General features: G+C 38.8%; 2 protein-coding genes across 8 annotated transcripts; one reads left to right on the top strand and one right to left on the bottom strand.

Moving 5' to 3' along the window:
• Positions 1–1933: 1933 nt before the first annotated feature.
• LOC117995184 (zinc finger protein 180-like) lies at positions 1934–9113 on the bottom strand. 7 transcript variants are annotated; one of them, XM_069508198.1, is made up of 9 exons: positions 9070–9113; positions 8650–8839; positions 7893–8064; positions 7302–7394; positions 6785–6931; positions 6091–6480; positions 5693–5793; positions 3877–3920; positions 1934–3799 (listed from the first exon to the last, which is right to left on the bottom strand). In XM_069508198.1, exons 2-9 carry the CDS (start codon positions 8727–8729, stop codon positions 2550–2552), a joined length of 2277 nt encoding a protein of 758 aa, XP_069364299.1. In that variant the 5' UTR covers positions 8730–8839; positions 9070–9113; the 3' UTR covers positions 1934–2549. The 7 variants fall into 7 exon arrangements, with proteins under 7 accessions (XP_069364299.1, XP_069364303.1, XP_069364300.1 ...); XM_069508202.1 differs by having other exon boundaries at positions 1934–2528; positions 2630–3799; positions 8650–9104; XM_069508199.1 differs by having other exon boundaries at positions 8936–9104.
• Positions 9114–9416: 303 nt separating this feature from the next.
• On the top strand, positions 9417–18109 carry LOC117994960 (zinc finger protein 883-like). The gene is made up of 11 exons (XM_069508152.1): positions 9417–9677; positions 10182–10289; positions 11213–11461; positions 12150–12464; positions 12963–13051; positions 14299–14421; positions 14683–14793; positions 15063–15275; positions 16653–16764; positions 16895–16999; positions 17957–18109. Exons 1-11 carry the CDS (start codon positions 9492–9494, stop codon positions 18095–18097), a joined length of 1752 nt encoding a protein of 583 aa, XP_069364253.1. The 5' UTR covers positions 9417–9491; the 3' UTR covers positions 18098–18109.
• Positions 18110–18137: the final 28 nt, after the last annotated feature.

Raw genomic sequence — 18137 nt, 5'->3', positions numbered from 1 at the left:
AGGAAGGCCGCTTCCTCGCCCGTCGCCTCAGTGCCGCGGAGACGGCGCATTAACCTGGTGTCGCACGCGCAAGCAGACTGCGCATCGAGCAAGGGTGAGTGCATAATCAAACAAGCCTTCGTGACGTCTCTGGTTTCAACCCGCAAACCCGGGCGGCAAGCCGAGTCTAACTAAGCATAAACAGGAGGCGCCACGACACGCAGTGAAGGGCTAACTTGTATCGGAGTAAAAAAGTTATTTATTTTCCTGAATGTTTATGAAGAACGCTTTGATCCTTGAAATGAATTCTACTTGAATTGATGAAATTAATTCTACGGCCGGGCAAAGTCAAAAGGAAGGGTTATGATTTTAGCACTCTATGTGTGTTTATAACTATATTGTGCGTTCCACTGTAGCGTCTAAACTACTGGGCCGATTTTAATGAATGAGGTGTCTATTACTATAAATTTTATGCAATGTTTGCCATCGACTCACAATTTTGAGACGTTTACAATGTTACCCGTGACGAGTGATGATTTTACACAATAAGTTCTCAGAGTTTGACTTTAATTTAAATTCTGTAGATTATTACAGATTTTATGCGGTGTGTGCAAAGAATTTTTATGTACTACTTCGTAGATAAGGATTATTACCTCCTATGTTGATGGGTGTGGGTGTTTCGTACGGAATTTTTGCATCCTTTGGACATGTATGAAACCCCGCGAACTACGGAAAAAAATCCACAAGTCGCCACTCGAGAGCTCGAACCACGCAGACCAATGTCATCGCCACACGTTTTGAAACCGACAACGCATCAACTGCGCAAGCGGTCTCCGATATAAGTATGAGAAGTAGTACTTAGAAATTCTTTGGTATGAGGCTCTTCAAAGACCAGCGATTTGGAATTAGAATAGGTAGGTACCTAAGAAAATAACTTTTTTACTTATTCGGATCGAATAATTAAATGTTGTCAGGCCTGAGTTTGGCCTAATAAAACATTTAACATTTTGATAAGAATTAAAGACCGTTCACTATAACTTTTCCCCTGACGTTATGTTGGCACCATTGCTTTGTTTGCTTTATTCCTTAGAACTTAGGCTTTATTACTGTGTGATTTGCAATGGTGTCTGTATGTTCATTCTATCATCATCATCATAGACCGGCCCTACCGCGGTTGTTTGACAGCTACAATGTCACGATCGCAATCAACTCTGATTGGTTCACTCTGCTGCTCTCTATTGGCCACAATGCATTGTTGCAACAAGAATCGCACAAATTCAGCCAATCAGAACAATTGAGATTGTAATAATGATTGATGCAGGTTTTAGACAATCGCCCTACTGATTATATGCAACATAAAAAGCTTGTTACATGCATGAAAAATGCTTGAAATATGCACGAAAATTGGCAGAATATGCGAAATTAAATAATAAATTAAGGAGTCCCCAAAAAAAAAGAGGAAAGTAAGTATTCATTTTTTTTATTTCAAAATCAGCATACAATTAGTAAATTATTTTTTGATAGGCGATAATAGGTACAGTAACATTATATGACATTAAAATTATTAAAAAAAAATTGTAAACGTAAGCAATCAAATATGTTTCTAGGGCGCTATGTTAGCAGTTATAGTTTCTGGCAAAACAAAACAAAACAAAAGACGCGCGCGGCTACTGATTGCGTTCCGAAATGCAGTAAAAAGTCACAATTATTACTCAAAAGATAAGCCCTTATATTTTGTGACTGTTATTAAATTTGGTCGCGGGACATTTTTGGTCTGAATAGAATATTTCAAATGATCAGCTAATTTATTTTGATAAGAATTAATAGTATGTCACTAAAAACACCTTCGAAAGTAAGACTTTGTTTCAGATCAGCTTTGAAAATCATAAAATCGATTATTGTGAGCCAACCTTAAAAGATACATGTATGATATTGTGAACTTTTTGTAGAACTTTTTAAGAGAAACAATTTCACTATACATTGGCCCCGATTCTCTAGTCTCTCTCTAAACTAAATTTAGAGTATCTGCATCCTTTTCTTTTTACTAATGCTAAAAAAAGGAACGGAACATGACTTTCACATTTAAAGACTCTAAATTTTAGTGAACAATACAAATTTAAACAGTAGGTTCGCGAGTGCGTGCTAAAATCACGGGTTTTACCATCTAAAAATTAAATTTAAAACTGTCAAGCTGTGTCTGTCCTTTTCATATCACATTAGTAAGAAGAGCATGTGAATACTCTAAAATTAGGTTGTGCTCAGAATTAGCCCCATCGTTTTCGTTTAACTTGGACTATTTAGGCAGCGCACGCCTCGGAAACTCTTAAATGATTTTTTCCGAATTTTTCGAATTCACATTATTTCAATTTTCCTAGGGATCTCTAATTTTTTGTGAATTAAACTATATCTATAAACCTTCCTCTTGAATGATTCTATCTATTGGTGATAACCGCATTAAAATCCGTTGCGTAGTTTAAAAGATTTACGCGTTCATACATACAGACAGCGGTAAGCGACTTTATTTTATACTATGTAGAGATGGTCCTTATCTGAAATGAAAGATTATTTATTTATTTATTTTCGCCAGTGTGGGTTCTCATGTGCGACACTAGATTGCCATTTTTTTTAAATTTGTGATTGCATATCTTACATGAATACGGCTTTTCACCAGTGTGGGTTCTCATGTGCGTCACAAGACTGTTACTTTGTGCACATTTGTAATCGCATATCTTACATGAATACGGCTTTTCACCAGTGTGAGTTCTCATGTGCGTCGTTAGATCGCTATTTCGTGCACATTTGTGATTGCATAAGTTACACGAGAAAGGTTTTATACCAGTGTGAGTTCTCATGTGCCTTACTAGAATGTTCCTTCGTGCACATTTGAAATCGCATATCTCACAGGAATATGGCTTTTCACCAGTGTGGGTTCTCATGTGCGTCACTAGATGGCTATTTTGTGCACATTTGTAATTGCATATCTTACATAAATATGGCTTTTCACCAGTGTGAGTTCTCATGTGCGTCACTAAGGTGCTACTTTGTGTAAATTTGGAATTACATAACTTACACGAGAAAGGTTTTATACCAGTGTGGGTACTCGCGTGCCTCAATAGATCACTACTAGTTCTACATTTGTAATTACAAATCTTACATGAATATGGCTTTTCACCAGTGTGGGTTCTTATGTGCGTCACTAGATCGCTATTTCGTGCACATTTGTAATCGCATATCTTACAGGAATATGGTTTATCACCAGTATGGGTTCTCATATGCGTCAATAAAGTGCTATTTCGCGAAAATTTGTAATTGCATAATTTACATAAGAAACGTTTTATTCCAGTGTGGGTTCTCATATGTTTCTTCAAATCACTTTGATAATCACATTTGTACTGGCAAATCTTGCAAGTGAACCGTCTTACTTCAGCGTGAGTCTTTATATGTTTAGCTAAGTAACTTTTTCGTTTCAATACTTTTCGACAAATATCACAAATAAACCCACTTTCCTCAGTGTGTGAACTGTTTTGCATATTTGTTAAAGTTTTCGATAAAATTACATTTACTGTATCAGTGCCTAGTTCAACGTCTTCTGTCGTAGAGACTTCACTCTGACTTGTTGCCTGACAATCTTTAGACACAATGTTTTGACTAACACAAGACCTAACAGCTTTTCCGTCTCTTAGTACAACTATCTCAGAGAAAACATCATATAGTTTGACAAAACAATCTGTTAATCTTTCGTATCTGCAACTGACGGTTGTATCGGCTTCTTCAGTTGGCGCTACTTTTATTTCGTTGCTTGTCGCGGGAAGAGGAGCGACTGTAACAAAACATTTTGACTATTTCCTTGTTTATAAATGTGTAAAATGTAAAATGGTAAATAATGCCGTATCTTACCTAAGGTCTGAGCAGAATGTGCAGAACGGCTGGGGCCTGCTTGCCTGTGAAATAATCAGAACATATCTAGAGTGTCTCTCCCGAGGAAAGTGGAGTACCCTAGTGACACAATGGTACCCACAAGACGGGAAAGGAACATGGGTCGGCAGGAAAGACGTTGGGAGGATGAGCCGAAACTAACAGCTGGTCCATTCTGGAGAAGGGTAGCACAGGACCGGAAGCACTGGCGAGTGTCGGAGGAGGCCTTTGCCGCGAGGCACTCAGAGTTGCAAAATAAAGCAGTGATAACCTAGTAGTTAAGACGTCAGCCTCCTAGAGGTCTGGGGTTTGATCCTGGGCACCTCTTACATTTCGGAGTTATCTGCGTTTTAGGCATTTAAATATCACTTGCAACAGTGAAGGAAAACATCGTTAGGATACCTACGTGGTACATTCATGAGAGTTCTCCATACTACGCTCAAGATGTGTGAAGCATGCCGATCGGCACTTGGCCAACATGGTAAACTATAGATAAAACACTTCCATGATGAGAGGTGATCCATGCTCAAAGATCAGTAGTGACCTGCCCCCCTAGCATGGGCAGGAGACAAAAATTTTATCCCCCAATTATATCCACTGACGAGGGATAAAATTTACTTGTCCACCTCTCAAAGCACGGCAACAGGGGAGAGGAGAAGTTTATCCCTAATTCGGGGACAATTTTATCCTCGACATTAGACGTGGGTTTAAGTTTATTCTCATAGAACTTAAAAAATCAAAACATGTCTCGCGGTACCTGTTGGGTTTAGGTTATGTTTGGGTTGTGTTTGGGTTATGTTTGGGTTATGTTTGTGTTATGTTTGGGTTGTGTTTGGGTTATGTTTGGAATATGGTTGGGAACCCCAACATAAACCCAACATAGGTCCCAAATACCAATTACCATTAACCCAATAAAGGTAAAGGAAAAGATCCAAAAACCAAAAAGTCCCCCGTTTTATTCACTGTGGATAATTATATCCACCCGTGAGCCCATGCTCGGAGAGTGGATAAAGCTGTCGGAGGGGATAAAGATTTTATCCTTTCCCCGGGGAAAAAATTATATCCCCGCCCATGCTAACCCTGCTGGCGATGGGTTGATAATGACTCAAGAGTTGTTTTTTTGTACAATAAAGAGAAAAAGAAAAAGTGGACAGGGAAGCACTTATCTCTATGAGAGATCTATACCAGTGATTTTTTTAGAAGTTTTTGTGATGCAAATAATCGTATTAGTAAAACATTGTGGACTCTGAAATAAGCACTGTTTTTATTTTATTTATCTTCATATTTTGACGACCTCCCTGGCGCAGTCGTGAGCGCTGTGGTCTTATTAGTGGGAGGTCCCGAGTTCGATTCCTGGCAGGGGTTTGGAATTTTATAATTTCTAAATTTCTGGTCTGGTCTGGTGGAAGGCTTCGGCCGTGGCTAGTTACCACCCTACCGGCAAAGCCGTGCCGCCAAGCGATTTAGCGTTCCGGTACGATGCCGTGTAGAAACCAAAGGGGTACGGGTTTAATAAAAACTGCCATATCCCTTCCAGATTAGCCCGCTATCATCTTAGACTGCATCATCACTTACCATCAGGTGAGATTGCAGTCAAGGGCTAACTTGTATCTGAATTAAATATATATATATATATATATATATATATAGAGTGTACTGGGAAGCCACTACCCAGCGTGTAGCTGTACTGCATATAGCAGGTTACAGAGAAGGAAAGAGTAGGTATTGTGATTTCAGATACAGTGTATTGCAACTGTAACTTGAACTAAATAGTACTAATACTGGTGGGTACACTGACTTGTTCTCCGTGAGGAGTGAAGAGTGCGAAGAGTTGGAGCTCACAACTGTATGAGGCTTGCACACTTGTGACGCCTCACATTCACCATCACCGTCACTGTTCTGCAAAATACAAAGGAAAGTGCCTGTAACCTTAACGCACGATTGTAGTATAACTGGGCGCGAGGGATCCCATTTTAAAGGTTCCTTATATCTGGAGAAAAGAATCACTTTGTTGTCTGTCTGTCATATCTGTCATCCATCCGATAAAAAGATATGAATTACTCTCAGACAATCTCTCAAGTCGCGCCTAAAGAAATTTTACTTCAAATATTCATTCCTGTTCACTACTAAACAAGTTATTATATGTATGAACTTAACAAGTTGATGAAAGTGTTTAATAGTATAAAACTATCTCACCTCGAACTTTGCACTTGTATGTTGCATGTATGGATGTTTCATCTTTAGAGCTTTGTAAAGATCTTCATCCATTGCTTTTGCTTCCATCATAATGCTATAGTCGGATATGTCTTCGTCATTAGAAGTTACAAACTCATCTTTAACAATGTCTATATTATTGTGATCTTCATTGATCACTTCTACGTCCTCATCAACTGACATGGAGTCATCACTTCCTTCAGTTTTCACTAGAACTTGGTGGCTTGTTTCCTCTAACTCTGTTTGTTTGTCTTCTGAGGGGTGTTCTAGTATGTATAAGTTACAGTGGTCAGGTCCTAGTGTTGTCACCACCATATTACTTGTTAGTTTGTGTTTTGTGCGGTTTATCATTTTGATGTGTCGTCTTGTTATCTGTTGAGAGACAAGTTCAATATTCAATGTGTACAGTACGAGGATACCTATTTTTATTTTATTTTATATCTTATTAGAACGGCAGTGCCACTTACACTAACTAGATGATTAATAATAAATTTAAATACAAATAAAGGTACAAGAAAAAGACATAAAATACAAAACGATAAAAGATCAAAGGATTTTGAATATTAATTTTATACGGATTATATTTTATATAATTTTATATTATACCTATATAAAGTATACAAGTTTAAAAGCAAATGCTGCAAGCTGGGAGTAATAGTTCATAATATGTACTCACTAATTCATGTTTGTTAACTAAGTCCATCATCAGTGTACGGGCTCTCAAGCTCTTGTCTCTAAATCTACTAAAGTTTATCAATGTCTGAGCACATTGTACACAAACTGTTTGTTTTAGATTCCCTTGATCACACAACTGAAACAATACCTAATTAAAGTAATTATACATCTCTTAATTAATAAATCCTTGTTTGCTTCTGCACTGCACTGGTAACAGATTTATCAAAAGCATTTGACAGTGTACATACAGTGAGGTAGGTTCAATTTAGGGATTTAAAATTTATTATACATGGTTTTACCCTGTGTGTATATCTTAATGCCAATCTATATGCCCAGGTATTGTATAGAATACCTAGGCGTTCTACAGAAAACCTAAAAATTTGGACAATTTATCTATCACTAATTCTATGTTATAATGTTGAATTTCATACATTTCCTAGGAACATTTGGGAATTGTATAGAATGCCTAGGAAAAGTATGAAATGGTAAACAATAAAATCAATATGAAACAAACTTACAGGATGTCCAGTTAACTTTTCATATGCTTCGTCCAATTTATGTTTATTCATTAGAAACAGCTTGCTGTCAGCGTCGAGGCATATCATGCAAACCTGTAAATATACTACTAGTTACTTCTACTCTTCTGTGTCCATACAATGCTGCAACAGGTGAGGAAAAAAAGGAAAGGAAATATGTCTTAGCTTCTTCTCCTTCCGCAGTCACACTTGAACTGATTTAGTTCAACATCATCATCATTATGATCAACCATTACCAGCCCACTGCTGAGCACGGATCTCCTCTCAGAATGAGAAGGGTGTAGGCTTCAGTCTTCCATGCTGGTGTAATGCAAATTGGCAAACTTTACACACCTTTGATAACACTATAGAGAACTTTCTGGCATGCATGTTTCCTCATATTGTTTTCCTTTACTATTAAAACAAGTGATATTTAATTGCTTAAAATTATAACACATGCAACTCTGAAAAGTTAAAGGTGTGTTTCCAGAATTGAGCCCCCGATTTCCCAAATAGAAGGCTGATGACAGAACCACTAGGCTGTCAACAATCTATATGTTACTTTTGATTTACCATGACAACATTATAAGTTACCTGCACAGTTGAAGGAACAGCACCAGTACGAATTTGCCTCATGCCACTTTCTATTTCATAAATGTCACCATGTATAAAATGCTGGGAACAGACCACAGCAGACTCTGGCAGATGGTCTTGTTTGCCGAGGGCTCTGAGCCAAGCAGCATGGAGGTGCACTTCACTGGGAAAACTGGAAATTATCTTTTATGATCAGTATATACAACAAACCTGTACCATAGTGATTTATGTTATAATATATATCATATATATTGCCTATACACATGTTTTATTCAATAAATACTCCATACTAATTTTTGTAACTGTGAAAGTGTCTCTCTAGCAGTCTGCTAGCTCTTCACGGACTATCGGCTAAAGTCTAAACTGATTTTGGCAAAATTTGGTATGGTCTATGGAGATAGCTTGTATGTCACAGAATGACATAGGCTACTTTTTGTCACAGAAAATCAAACGCTTAATACAGATTTTTTTTAAACATTAATCCACACGGATAAATTCGCGGGCATCATCTAGTCATACACACACACTTTCATAACTCCTTGAAAGCTCTTGCAATGCTGCAAGTGGGCTGCAGGAGTGTTCCACAGACCACCAGCGACAAACTGATATGAACTGAGTACTGCTCAGACTGGCATAGACCAACAGTCTGCAGATATAAATTCTCAAGTTTACCATTCTCAAGTTCAGTTTGACAAGTTGAACTGTGCTAAGGTTATGACCTTATAGTCTCCGATGACGTCAACTCAAATACACTCACCCATGAAAACTGATCCCTTCTGCCTCTGATTTGGATACATTGTCCGAAGTATTTTTGCAGAAAGGCACACAACACCGCATTTTCAATGCTTGTTTGGCCTTGAATCTCAAGCTCGACAAAACATCAAAGGCACCGACCAGAAAAATTTGATCGGAGGCAACTGTGAACCACCGACCAGAAATGCTGTGAACTGGCAAATTAAATCAAAACTTAACCACCGACCAGAAAATTAAGTAAAGTTAAATTACAAAACACTAGTTTTATATTCTAAAATCGTTTCACGCACAGATTTATGAAATGAATGAATTTACTTATTCTTATTACCAAAGAGTAGGTATATTATAAATTATAATCACTACGTTCTTAGCAGGTTCTTAGTAAATAATATAAATAAATTGCTTATTATATTTTGTTCTAGACCTTGCAAGCCGCAGGGAGCCTTGTCGCACGAATTGTTCAAACGTACTAGCGGTGAAACGTAGTGATTATATTATACTCTTTGCTTTGATGTAGACTGCAATCATAGATTATTATCTACTAGTGTGATGTTTTCATAGGATGTCTTTCTTCTTTCTGTTTTATTTCTGTCGGTGTCAGTCTATATTACTTTACTCTGTGTCGGTGGTCTTTACCCCTATATTCAATGTACTCTGTGGTGGTCTTTCTCTATTTTTAGGGTCTTAAAAGACTGTTATCCAGGGCCGTAAAATAAATTTAAAAAAAAAAAATTTTTTTAGGGTTGTTCTTGTTACCTACCTTTACCTTTGTCTCAATTTGTAATTTTACATGAATTTTCATTGTATTGTATTTGTATTAATAAAATCTGATGAAAATTTATCAAAATGAGTGAATTTATTGAGTTAAACTTGCCAGAATACTCTACACTCCATACAGGATACAGTGTTAATGAAGATATGGCAAGAATTAATGATAAATTCTGCATATTTTGCCATAGGAGAAATGTACAATTTATTAACTTGAGTACTTGTGTACACGCAAATATACTGGATAACTTATTAGAAATGAAGGTAAATACGATTATGTACTAATTTACTAACAGCTTATAGCTAAGTTTCCTGAATTTATTAATTATTTTGACAGCTGTTAATAAAATAGTATTTTATAGTCCACGTCTTCCGAATTGGTAAGTTAGGGCTTAGGTACTGTTAGTGAAAACAAGATGGTGAAATAGAGTTTGATACCTATACCCATAGATAACACACTATATACCAGAGACCTATATCTATAGAGAGAGCCTGTGAGGGCCAGAGCTTCGTTATTATATAAAACCTGAAAGTTTATCTGCGCATCATCCCCAACACAGGGAAGAGCGTCTAGCAGCTAATCAGCGACTATGAAGTTTGCTTCATGGTGGCTTTGTCAGAGAACAGAATACCTATCATATTCGTTTTGTTGAGGTTTACATGTTATATTATGTGCCCACATAATGTCTGACCCCCCCCCCCGGACACCCTCCCCGGTTCTAATATATTAATCTTCTAGGTATATACTTACTAAATATTTGTTTACAGATGCTGCATATAAACCACACTGTTTGCTCTTGGTGTCATAGTACATTGGAAAAAATTAATGACTTCAAAATGCTAGCGTTGAAAAGCTTCAATTTTCTAAGCAGTGGGGTAACCTTTTTTTGTAACCAACCAAGTTTATTGGTTTCATTTCCATTATTTTTAGGGTTCTGTAGCTCAAAAGAAAAAACCTCGCTCAAAAAAGTCAGGCTTGTGCACCGAGGGTTCTGTACTACGGTCGTATTTTTTTGACATAATGTCGCGATAAATCAAAAACTGTGATGCATAAAAATAAATATAAAAGTTTTTTTAGAATGCACAGGTGAAGCCCTTTCATATGTTATCCCACTGAATGTAGTTATCTTTCTTTGAAAATTGAAAATACTAATTATTAGTTCATGAACACATTTAATTTTTTCCTTTACTTGTGCTATAAGACCTACCTACACCTGCTTTTCATGGTTCTAGGACCTAGGTCAACGGGAAGTACCCTATAGGTTTTCTTGACAGATACAACATACAGATGTGCAGACAGGCAGACAACAAAGTCATCCTATAATGGTTACTTTTGCCTTTTGAGGTACGGAATCCTAAAATTGGCCAAGTCCAAACTGGGCCTCACTTGGTTAGGGTTCTGTACGTAATTATAAACAATTTTCTTTTCACGAATGCTAATGAATTTTACTTGTGGTAACGTCGTTTACATGGTCATTGCGTAAATGTGCGTGCATGTCGGACCAATCAGTCGCGAGCAAGCGCTGTCAAACGCACACATTTAGTGTACCTTACGTACAGTGCAACAAGGCTATCTTGGCGCGTGGCGAAAATAGGAACTAACGTTGCCGTCGAGTGTCCCCTTTTTTCTTGTTCGAATATTCTAAGCCTTTGTTCTCCAACAGCGCCCCCCTGTCAATGTCATTCAAGTGCCAAGAGCGCCTTGTTGCACTGTATACCGATACGACTTAAACAAGCATGAGTCAGTGGCCTTTGTGAAATGCAAGAACTATACTGATAAAATAATGTTTTTTTTACAGTTCAAATGCTACCCACATAACCTTACATTTTCAAAAATAGAACAGTATTCTACCATCAACTCGCAGCCAATAGAAGTCCAGACTGTAGATCATACAATCAAAAGCGAACCAGTTGAAGCTGACATTGAAATTAAAAAAGAACACAACAATATTTCGGATTTCGATAATGACATACCATTGGTACAGGTCACAGATATATACAGATATGCAACTAGCGTGGCCCCCTCAGGCCCTCTCGCTCGAGCAAAGGTACTTACTTGTGAAATGTTATTCCTTCTATTTTACGTTCGCTTCGGCTATTGTAGCCTAGTATACTGCAACCCACCATTGCACAATAACTTCGAAAACAAAAAAAACAGCAAAACAAATCAATTATTTCTTTAAAATACTTAAGTCAACATAACCTCACTTCACGTTGTTTGTCAAGATCTAAGGTACAAATACATTTTGACAAACAAATAAAACTCGCAAACGTCTTTGTTATATTTCTATTGTTTTGGTTTTGGTGTACAACGTAGACAGAATAATAGGTAGATTTAAGTACTGTGTAACCGCGTATGAGATAGCGTTAGCACGACTTAACGATGAATAACACGGCAATTATTACCTTTGTTTAGTAGTCAATATTTGTATTAACCGATCAACAATATTTGTATTAAACGTTTTTTATGTGAAAACAAGTAAATAACTCATGAGAAATACAATTACGCCACGAATTCTCAAAGTTTGTTTTGCAACTTGTATGTATTCTTGAAAAAACCAGTTACACGATAAGGGACAAAAAATAGGTTAGCTGCGTCTCTGTTTATCACATTAGTAACTTTATCTGTGCTCTCTTTTTAGTGCGAATGAAAAAGCAAACGTTCCTGTATCTACCTTTATTACTCCTATCTACGGTGTACCATAAACAATATTTTACTTTACTTTACTTTTACAGAGTAATACAAAAACAGATGAATCATTACCACAGATTACTAAAAGGAAACGGCGCAGTAAAAAAACAGAGAGTTCACTAACACAGAGTAAGAAAAAGCCCAAGAGTAAAGAAAAAAAGGTTGTACGAAAAAAGGTAGACAGATGTGAGGATAAAGTTAAAATAATTGTTTTGTCTGAGCAAGAAATGTTAGAGGATAGAAAATTGAATGCTTCAAAAAGTAGGTATTTAAGATTGCCTTACAAGTGCGAGAAATGTATCACAAGCTTCGACCATGAAGTTAATTTGGTTGATCACATAAATAAGAAACATAAGAAGGTAAGTATGAATCTACCTATATATTTTTTTAAATAGAGATAGCGAGCAAACGAGCAGGCGGGTCACCTGAAGATAAGTGATTGCCGCCGCCCATGAACATTTGCAGCACCAGAGGAACCGCCGATGCGTTGCCGGCCTTTTAGGAATTTGTTGGTCCGCCCCTTGAATAACCCCATGTTGTAATCTAAAGGGAACACCGCCGAAGGGAGTTGATTCCACAGTTTGCATGTGCGTAGAAAAAAGGATCTGGCACAACGGGTGGTCGAAGTGCTCCAGAAAGGCAGAAACCCAGGACTTACATTGAAAGGGGGGGGGGGGGGGGGGTCTGCTAGTAGACAGGTCCCCTGCAACATCAGGATTAAAGAGTTGGAATCTAATTTTTTTACTAATCACTTAACATCAGGTGACCCGACCCGCCTGCTCGTTTGCTCGCTGTCTCTATTTAAAAAAAAAAGCGAGCGATTTTGATTTTAATTTGTTCCAAAAATTATTTTGCAGGAAGAAGGCAGCCAGGTGTGCAACATTTGTGAATCTGTTCTCAACACGAAGATATCGTTTGAGGAGCACTACAAACGGCATTACAGGAGGTATGCAATGGTACTGATTCTGTACGCCGATTTCGTAAAACCTGCATTTTTTTTTAAATTCATTGTAGGTATACGCTTGACCTCAGGAAAGTGATGATGCGGCCTAAGATAGGACGCGTTCACCTAGAAGATGCCTATTCACTCTTGTTTTAAAGATAAATAATAAAATATATTCTACGTGACATTGGCGAAGTGCATTGTGCTCGGTGTGGTACTACTGAAAGCCATAAAGCAAAATAAGAAGAAGATAACAAATAAATAAGCCTTTATTCAGACATGTTTCATCTAAATATATAAAAGAAGTGACTGACTGACTGACTGACTGATCTGTAAACGCACAGCTCAAACTACTAGACGGATCGGGCTGAAATTTGGCATGCAGATAGCTATTATGACGTAGACATCCACTAAGAAAGGATTTTTGAAAATTCAACCCCTAAGGGGGTGAAATAGGGGTTTGAGATTTGTGTAGTCCACGCGGACGAAGTCGCGAGCATAAGCTAGTTTTTACAATAATATTGTTAGTCACTAATAATAGCAAGATTACAAAATATTCCAACTACAAGATTTTACATAACTATTATTTCTAAAGAAACTTATTTCTAACACTTATAAAATACTAGCTTATGCTCGCGACTTCGTCCGCGTGGACTACAAAATTTCAAATCCCTATTTCACCCCCTTAGGAGTTGAATTTTCAAAAATCCTTTCTTAGCGGATGCCTACGTCATAATAGCTATCTGCATGCCAAATTTCAGCCCGATCCGTCCAGTAGTTTGAGCTGTGCGTTGATATATCAGTCAGTCAGTCAGTCAGTCAGTCAGTCACCTTTTCCTTTTATATATATAGATTATATTACTTATTTATTAAGTCTTCTACTGCCTCGATAGCCTACAATTCGTCTGTTTTAAAGATACCCGGGTTGTAATTGGTAGGAAACACATATCGTGGAAGAGTATTCCAAACCTTAGCCATACGTATGAGGAATGATGACGCAAAACGTTTCGTGCGTGTAGATGGAATGTCGACGACATAACTATATCAAGTGGGATATCATTTAAAAGGGCTTCACCTGTGCATTCTAAATAAAAAAACAGATTTTTATTTATTTTTATGCATCATAGTTTCAATAGTAGTATAGTAGTCAATTATCATGCAAAATGTCGAAAAATACTATTGTAGTACGGAACCCTTCGTGTGCGACTCCCACTCGTACTTGACCGATTTTTTGTCTTGTTTTTTTCTAGATACGAATGCATAAAGTGTGGCAGACGGGACAACAATGTATATTCAGTATTGCAGCATTACAAGGAGACCCACGGCAAAGTCGACATGACTTTCACTTGTCAACTTTGTGATTTCACCACCGAGTAAGTTTAGAGAGCTTTTGAAAGGTTTTTGTTTAGATTTTAGCCTTTTTTAGCGTTCTAGTAACAGACAGACACACTTTCACATTTATAATATTGTCACAAACACCTAAAACTCTCGAACTTTCTTCTCATTTTATAGGTCAACGGGAATTACCCAGGTTTCTTGACAGACAGACAACAAAGTGATCCTATAAGGGTTCCGTTTTTCCTTTTGAGGTACGGAACCCTAATTAAGGTTTTTTTTTGTTTGTTCATTTATAGGTCCCATCGACGTATCCGCTACCATCGGAGCAAACATCGTTTGACCGATTTGAAGTGTGACCTGTGCGGCAACACCTTTGTGACCTCGGCGGGTCTGCGCGGCCACATGTTGTAAGACCTTCATAGTTTCATTTTTTTTAAAAGGGGAATGCCAGGTGGCCATAGTAAAGGCCCAAAGGTGCCCACACATGAAGCTATATGGAATCATCAGCTCGAAACTTCAGTCTAGTGCTGACGTCACTAAAATGGAGGCCACGCGCATTAGCAATTTGCAGGACTTATATCTACTACATCGCAATCCTTGTGAGTTTATTATTATATGATTTATTATCTAGTTCATAATAATTGTGTCTCATAAAATTCTATTTCACCCGTTCTAGATCCATCCACAAGCTATCTAACCGCACATACTCATGTGAGCCGTGCGGAAAGGTGTACCGCAACAAGTCAGGCCTTTCCACGCACATGGCCCTCAAGCACTCGGATATGAAGCCCGCATACTGCGTGCCCTGCAATCAGAGCTTCCCCTCAGAGTCAAGCCTTAGACATCATTTGAGGAAGGCTTCTAAGCACATCTCAGAGGAGGACAAGAAGTAGGTTGACTTTACTGAATATTCCGCACAAACTCCGCGCTTTCCGTACAACTTCCGAGAAATTTACTGAATATTCCGCACAAACTCCGCGCTTTCCGCACAACTTCCGCACAAAGTTTCTTTCCGCACAAATACCGGTGTAAGTTCACTTGGTCATGTCTCATGTTCCGCACATACTCATGTGAACAGTGCGGAAAGGTGTACCGCAACAAGTCAGGCCTTTCCACGCACATGGCCCTCAAGCACTCGGATATGAAGCCCGCATACTGCGTGCCCTGCAATCAGAGCTTCCCCTCAGAGTCAAGCCTTAGACATCATTTGAGGAAGGCTTCTAAGCACATCTCTGAGGAGGACAAGAAGTAGGTTGACTTTACTGAATATTCTGCACAAACTCCGCGCTTTCCGCACAACTTCCGAGAAATTTACTGAATATTCCGCACAAACTCAGCGCTTTCCGCACAACTTCCGCACAAAGTTTCTTTCCGCACAAATACCGGTGTAAGTTCACTTGGTCATGTCTCATGTACCGCACATACTCATGTGAAACGTGCGGAAAGGTGTACCGCAACAAGTCAGGCCTTTCCACGCACATGGCGCTCAAGCACTCGGATATGAAGCCCGCATACTGCGTGCCCTGCAATCAGAGCTTCCGCTCAGAGTCAAGCCTTAGACATCATTTGAGGAAGGCTTCTAAGCACATCTCTGAGGAGGACAAAAAGTAAGGTTGACTTTACTGAGTATTCCGCACAAACTCCGTGCTTTCCGCACAAATTCCGCACTTTTCGCATAAAACCGGTGTAAGTTCACTTGGTCATGTCTCATGTACCGCACATACTCATGTGAGCCGTGCGGCAAGGTGTACCGCAACAAGTCAGGTCGTTCCTCACATATGGCGCTGAAGCACTCAGAGAGGAAGCCCGCATACTGCGTGCGTTGCGATCTGAACTTCCGCTCAGAGTCAGGCCTTAGACATCACTTGAAGACTGCGTCTAGGCACATCTCTGATTAGGATAAGAGATAGGTTGACTTGAGCATAAAGTTCCGCACAAAAACCACTCTTTCCTCATAAATTCTGGCGTTGCCGCACAGAAATTCATTTGTCCCATGTACCGCACAACGTTTGGCCTTTCTGCACAAATTTCGCACACCTGATGTCTTACTAGGTTAAAAATTAAAATACAAGCAATTATTACCGCCCGCCCATGAACATTTCCAGCACCAGAGGAATCGTTAATGCGTTGCCGGCCTTTCAGGGGTTTGTTACTCCGCCCCTTGAATAACTTATGCGAAAATCGAAATTTATTTTATTTTGAGAGGGTAGTTTTTAAAATTCGGCCAAAAATGAGAACAATGTAAATGGAGCAACAATAATTTCAGGTTTACATGCAGCGATTGTAATGCCAAGTTTCTTGCCAAGAGGCAATTACAAGAGCATATAGACTGGGTACATCTGAAGTGTACTAACCATACGTGCAACAAGTGTTCTAAGGTTAGTGTAAATTTGTTAAATTTAGTGCAATTATAGTTATTTTAAGAAGAGACAATAATTTTAGTCCGCTACAGGTCGAGATGGCAATTGGGGTAAATCAAAATAACATGGTCCCAACTTTTTTTTTCAGTCATTCAAATGTGAAAGGAATTTGAAACGCCACCTGATGTACGTCCACGACAAAATACGCCCGCCGAGAAATAAAATATGCGACCACTGCGGTAGGGCCTTCACTGTAAGTAAATAAAATATGCGACCACTGCGGTAGGGCCTTCACTGTAAGTAAATAAAATATGCGACCACTGCGGTAGGGCCTTCACTGTAAGTAAATAAAATATGCGACCACTGCGGTAGGGCCTTCACTGTAAGTAAATAAAATATGCGACCACTGCGGTAGGGCCTTCACTGTAAGTAAATAAAATATGCGACCACTGCGGTAGGGGCTTCACTGTAAGTAAATAAAATATGCGACAACTGCGGTAGGGGCTTCACTGTAAGTAAATAAAATATGCGACCACTGCGGTAGGGGCTTCACTGTAAGTAAATAAAATATGCGACCACTGCGGTAGGGCCTTCACTGTAAGTAAATAAAATATGCGACCACTGCGGTAGGGCCTTCACTGTAAGTAAATAAAATATGCGACCACTGCGGTAGGGCCTTCACTGTAAGTAAATAAAATATGCGACCACTGCGGTAGGGCCTTCACTGTAAGTAAATAAAATATGCGACCACTGCGGTAGGGGCTTCACTGTAAGTAAATAAAATATGCGACCACTGCGGTAGGGCCTTCACTGTAAGTAAATAAAATATGCGACCACTGCGGTAGGGCCTTCACTGTAAGTAAATAAAATATGCGACCACTGCGGTAGGGCCTTCACTGTAAGTAAAGAAAATATGCGACCACTGCGGTAGGGCCTTCACTGTAAGTAAATAAAATATGCGACCACTGCGGTAGGGCCTTCACTGTAAGTAAATAAAATATTAGATAAATATCTTGGCGCGTGGCGAAAATCGGAACTAACGATGCCATCAAGTGTCTCCTTTGTTCTTGTTTGAATATTCTAAGCCCTTGGTCCCCCAACAGCGCACACAACCCCCCTGTCAATGTCATTCAAGTGCCAAGAGGGCCTTGTCGCACTGTAGTCCTGCAGGTAGGTTACCATTAAAAAGTTTTTTTTTTTTAAATTTCAGACGTCGGCGATCCTTCGTTGCCACATCCGTACGCACACTGGAGAGAGGCCTCTGCAATGTACGCACTGCGCCGCCACCTTCGCGCACAGCGCGGCTCTTTACACTCACAAGAAGTTAGTACATAACAAGCAGAAGAAATAAATAATAAAATAACTGACCTGTTTTTTTTTTTAAAAAAACC

Source organism: Maniola hyperantus, chromosome 28 (genome assembly GCF_902806685.2).
Source record: "Maniola hyperantus chromosome 28, iAphHyp1.2, whole genome shotgun sequence".
Lineage (NCBI taxonomy): Eukaryota > Metazoa > Arthropoda > Insecta > Lepidoptera > Nymphalidae > Maniola > Maniola hyperantus.
The sequence above is the reverse complement of the archived record's forward strand: the minus strand, read 5'-3'. Positions and strand labels throughout refer to the sequence as shown.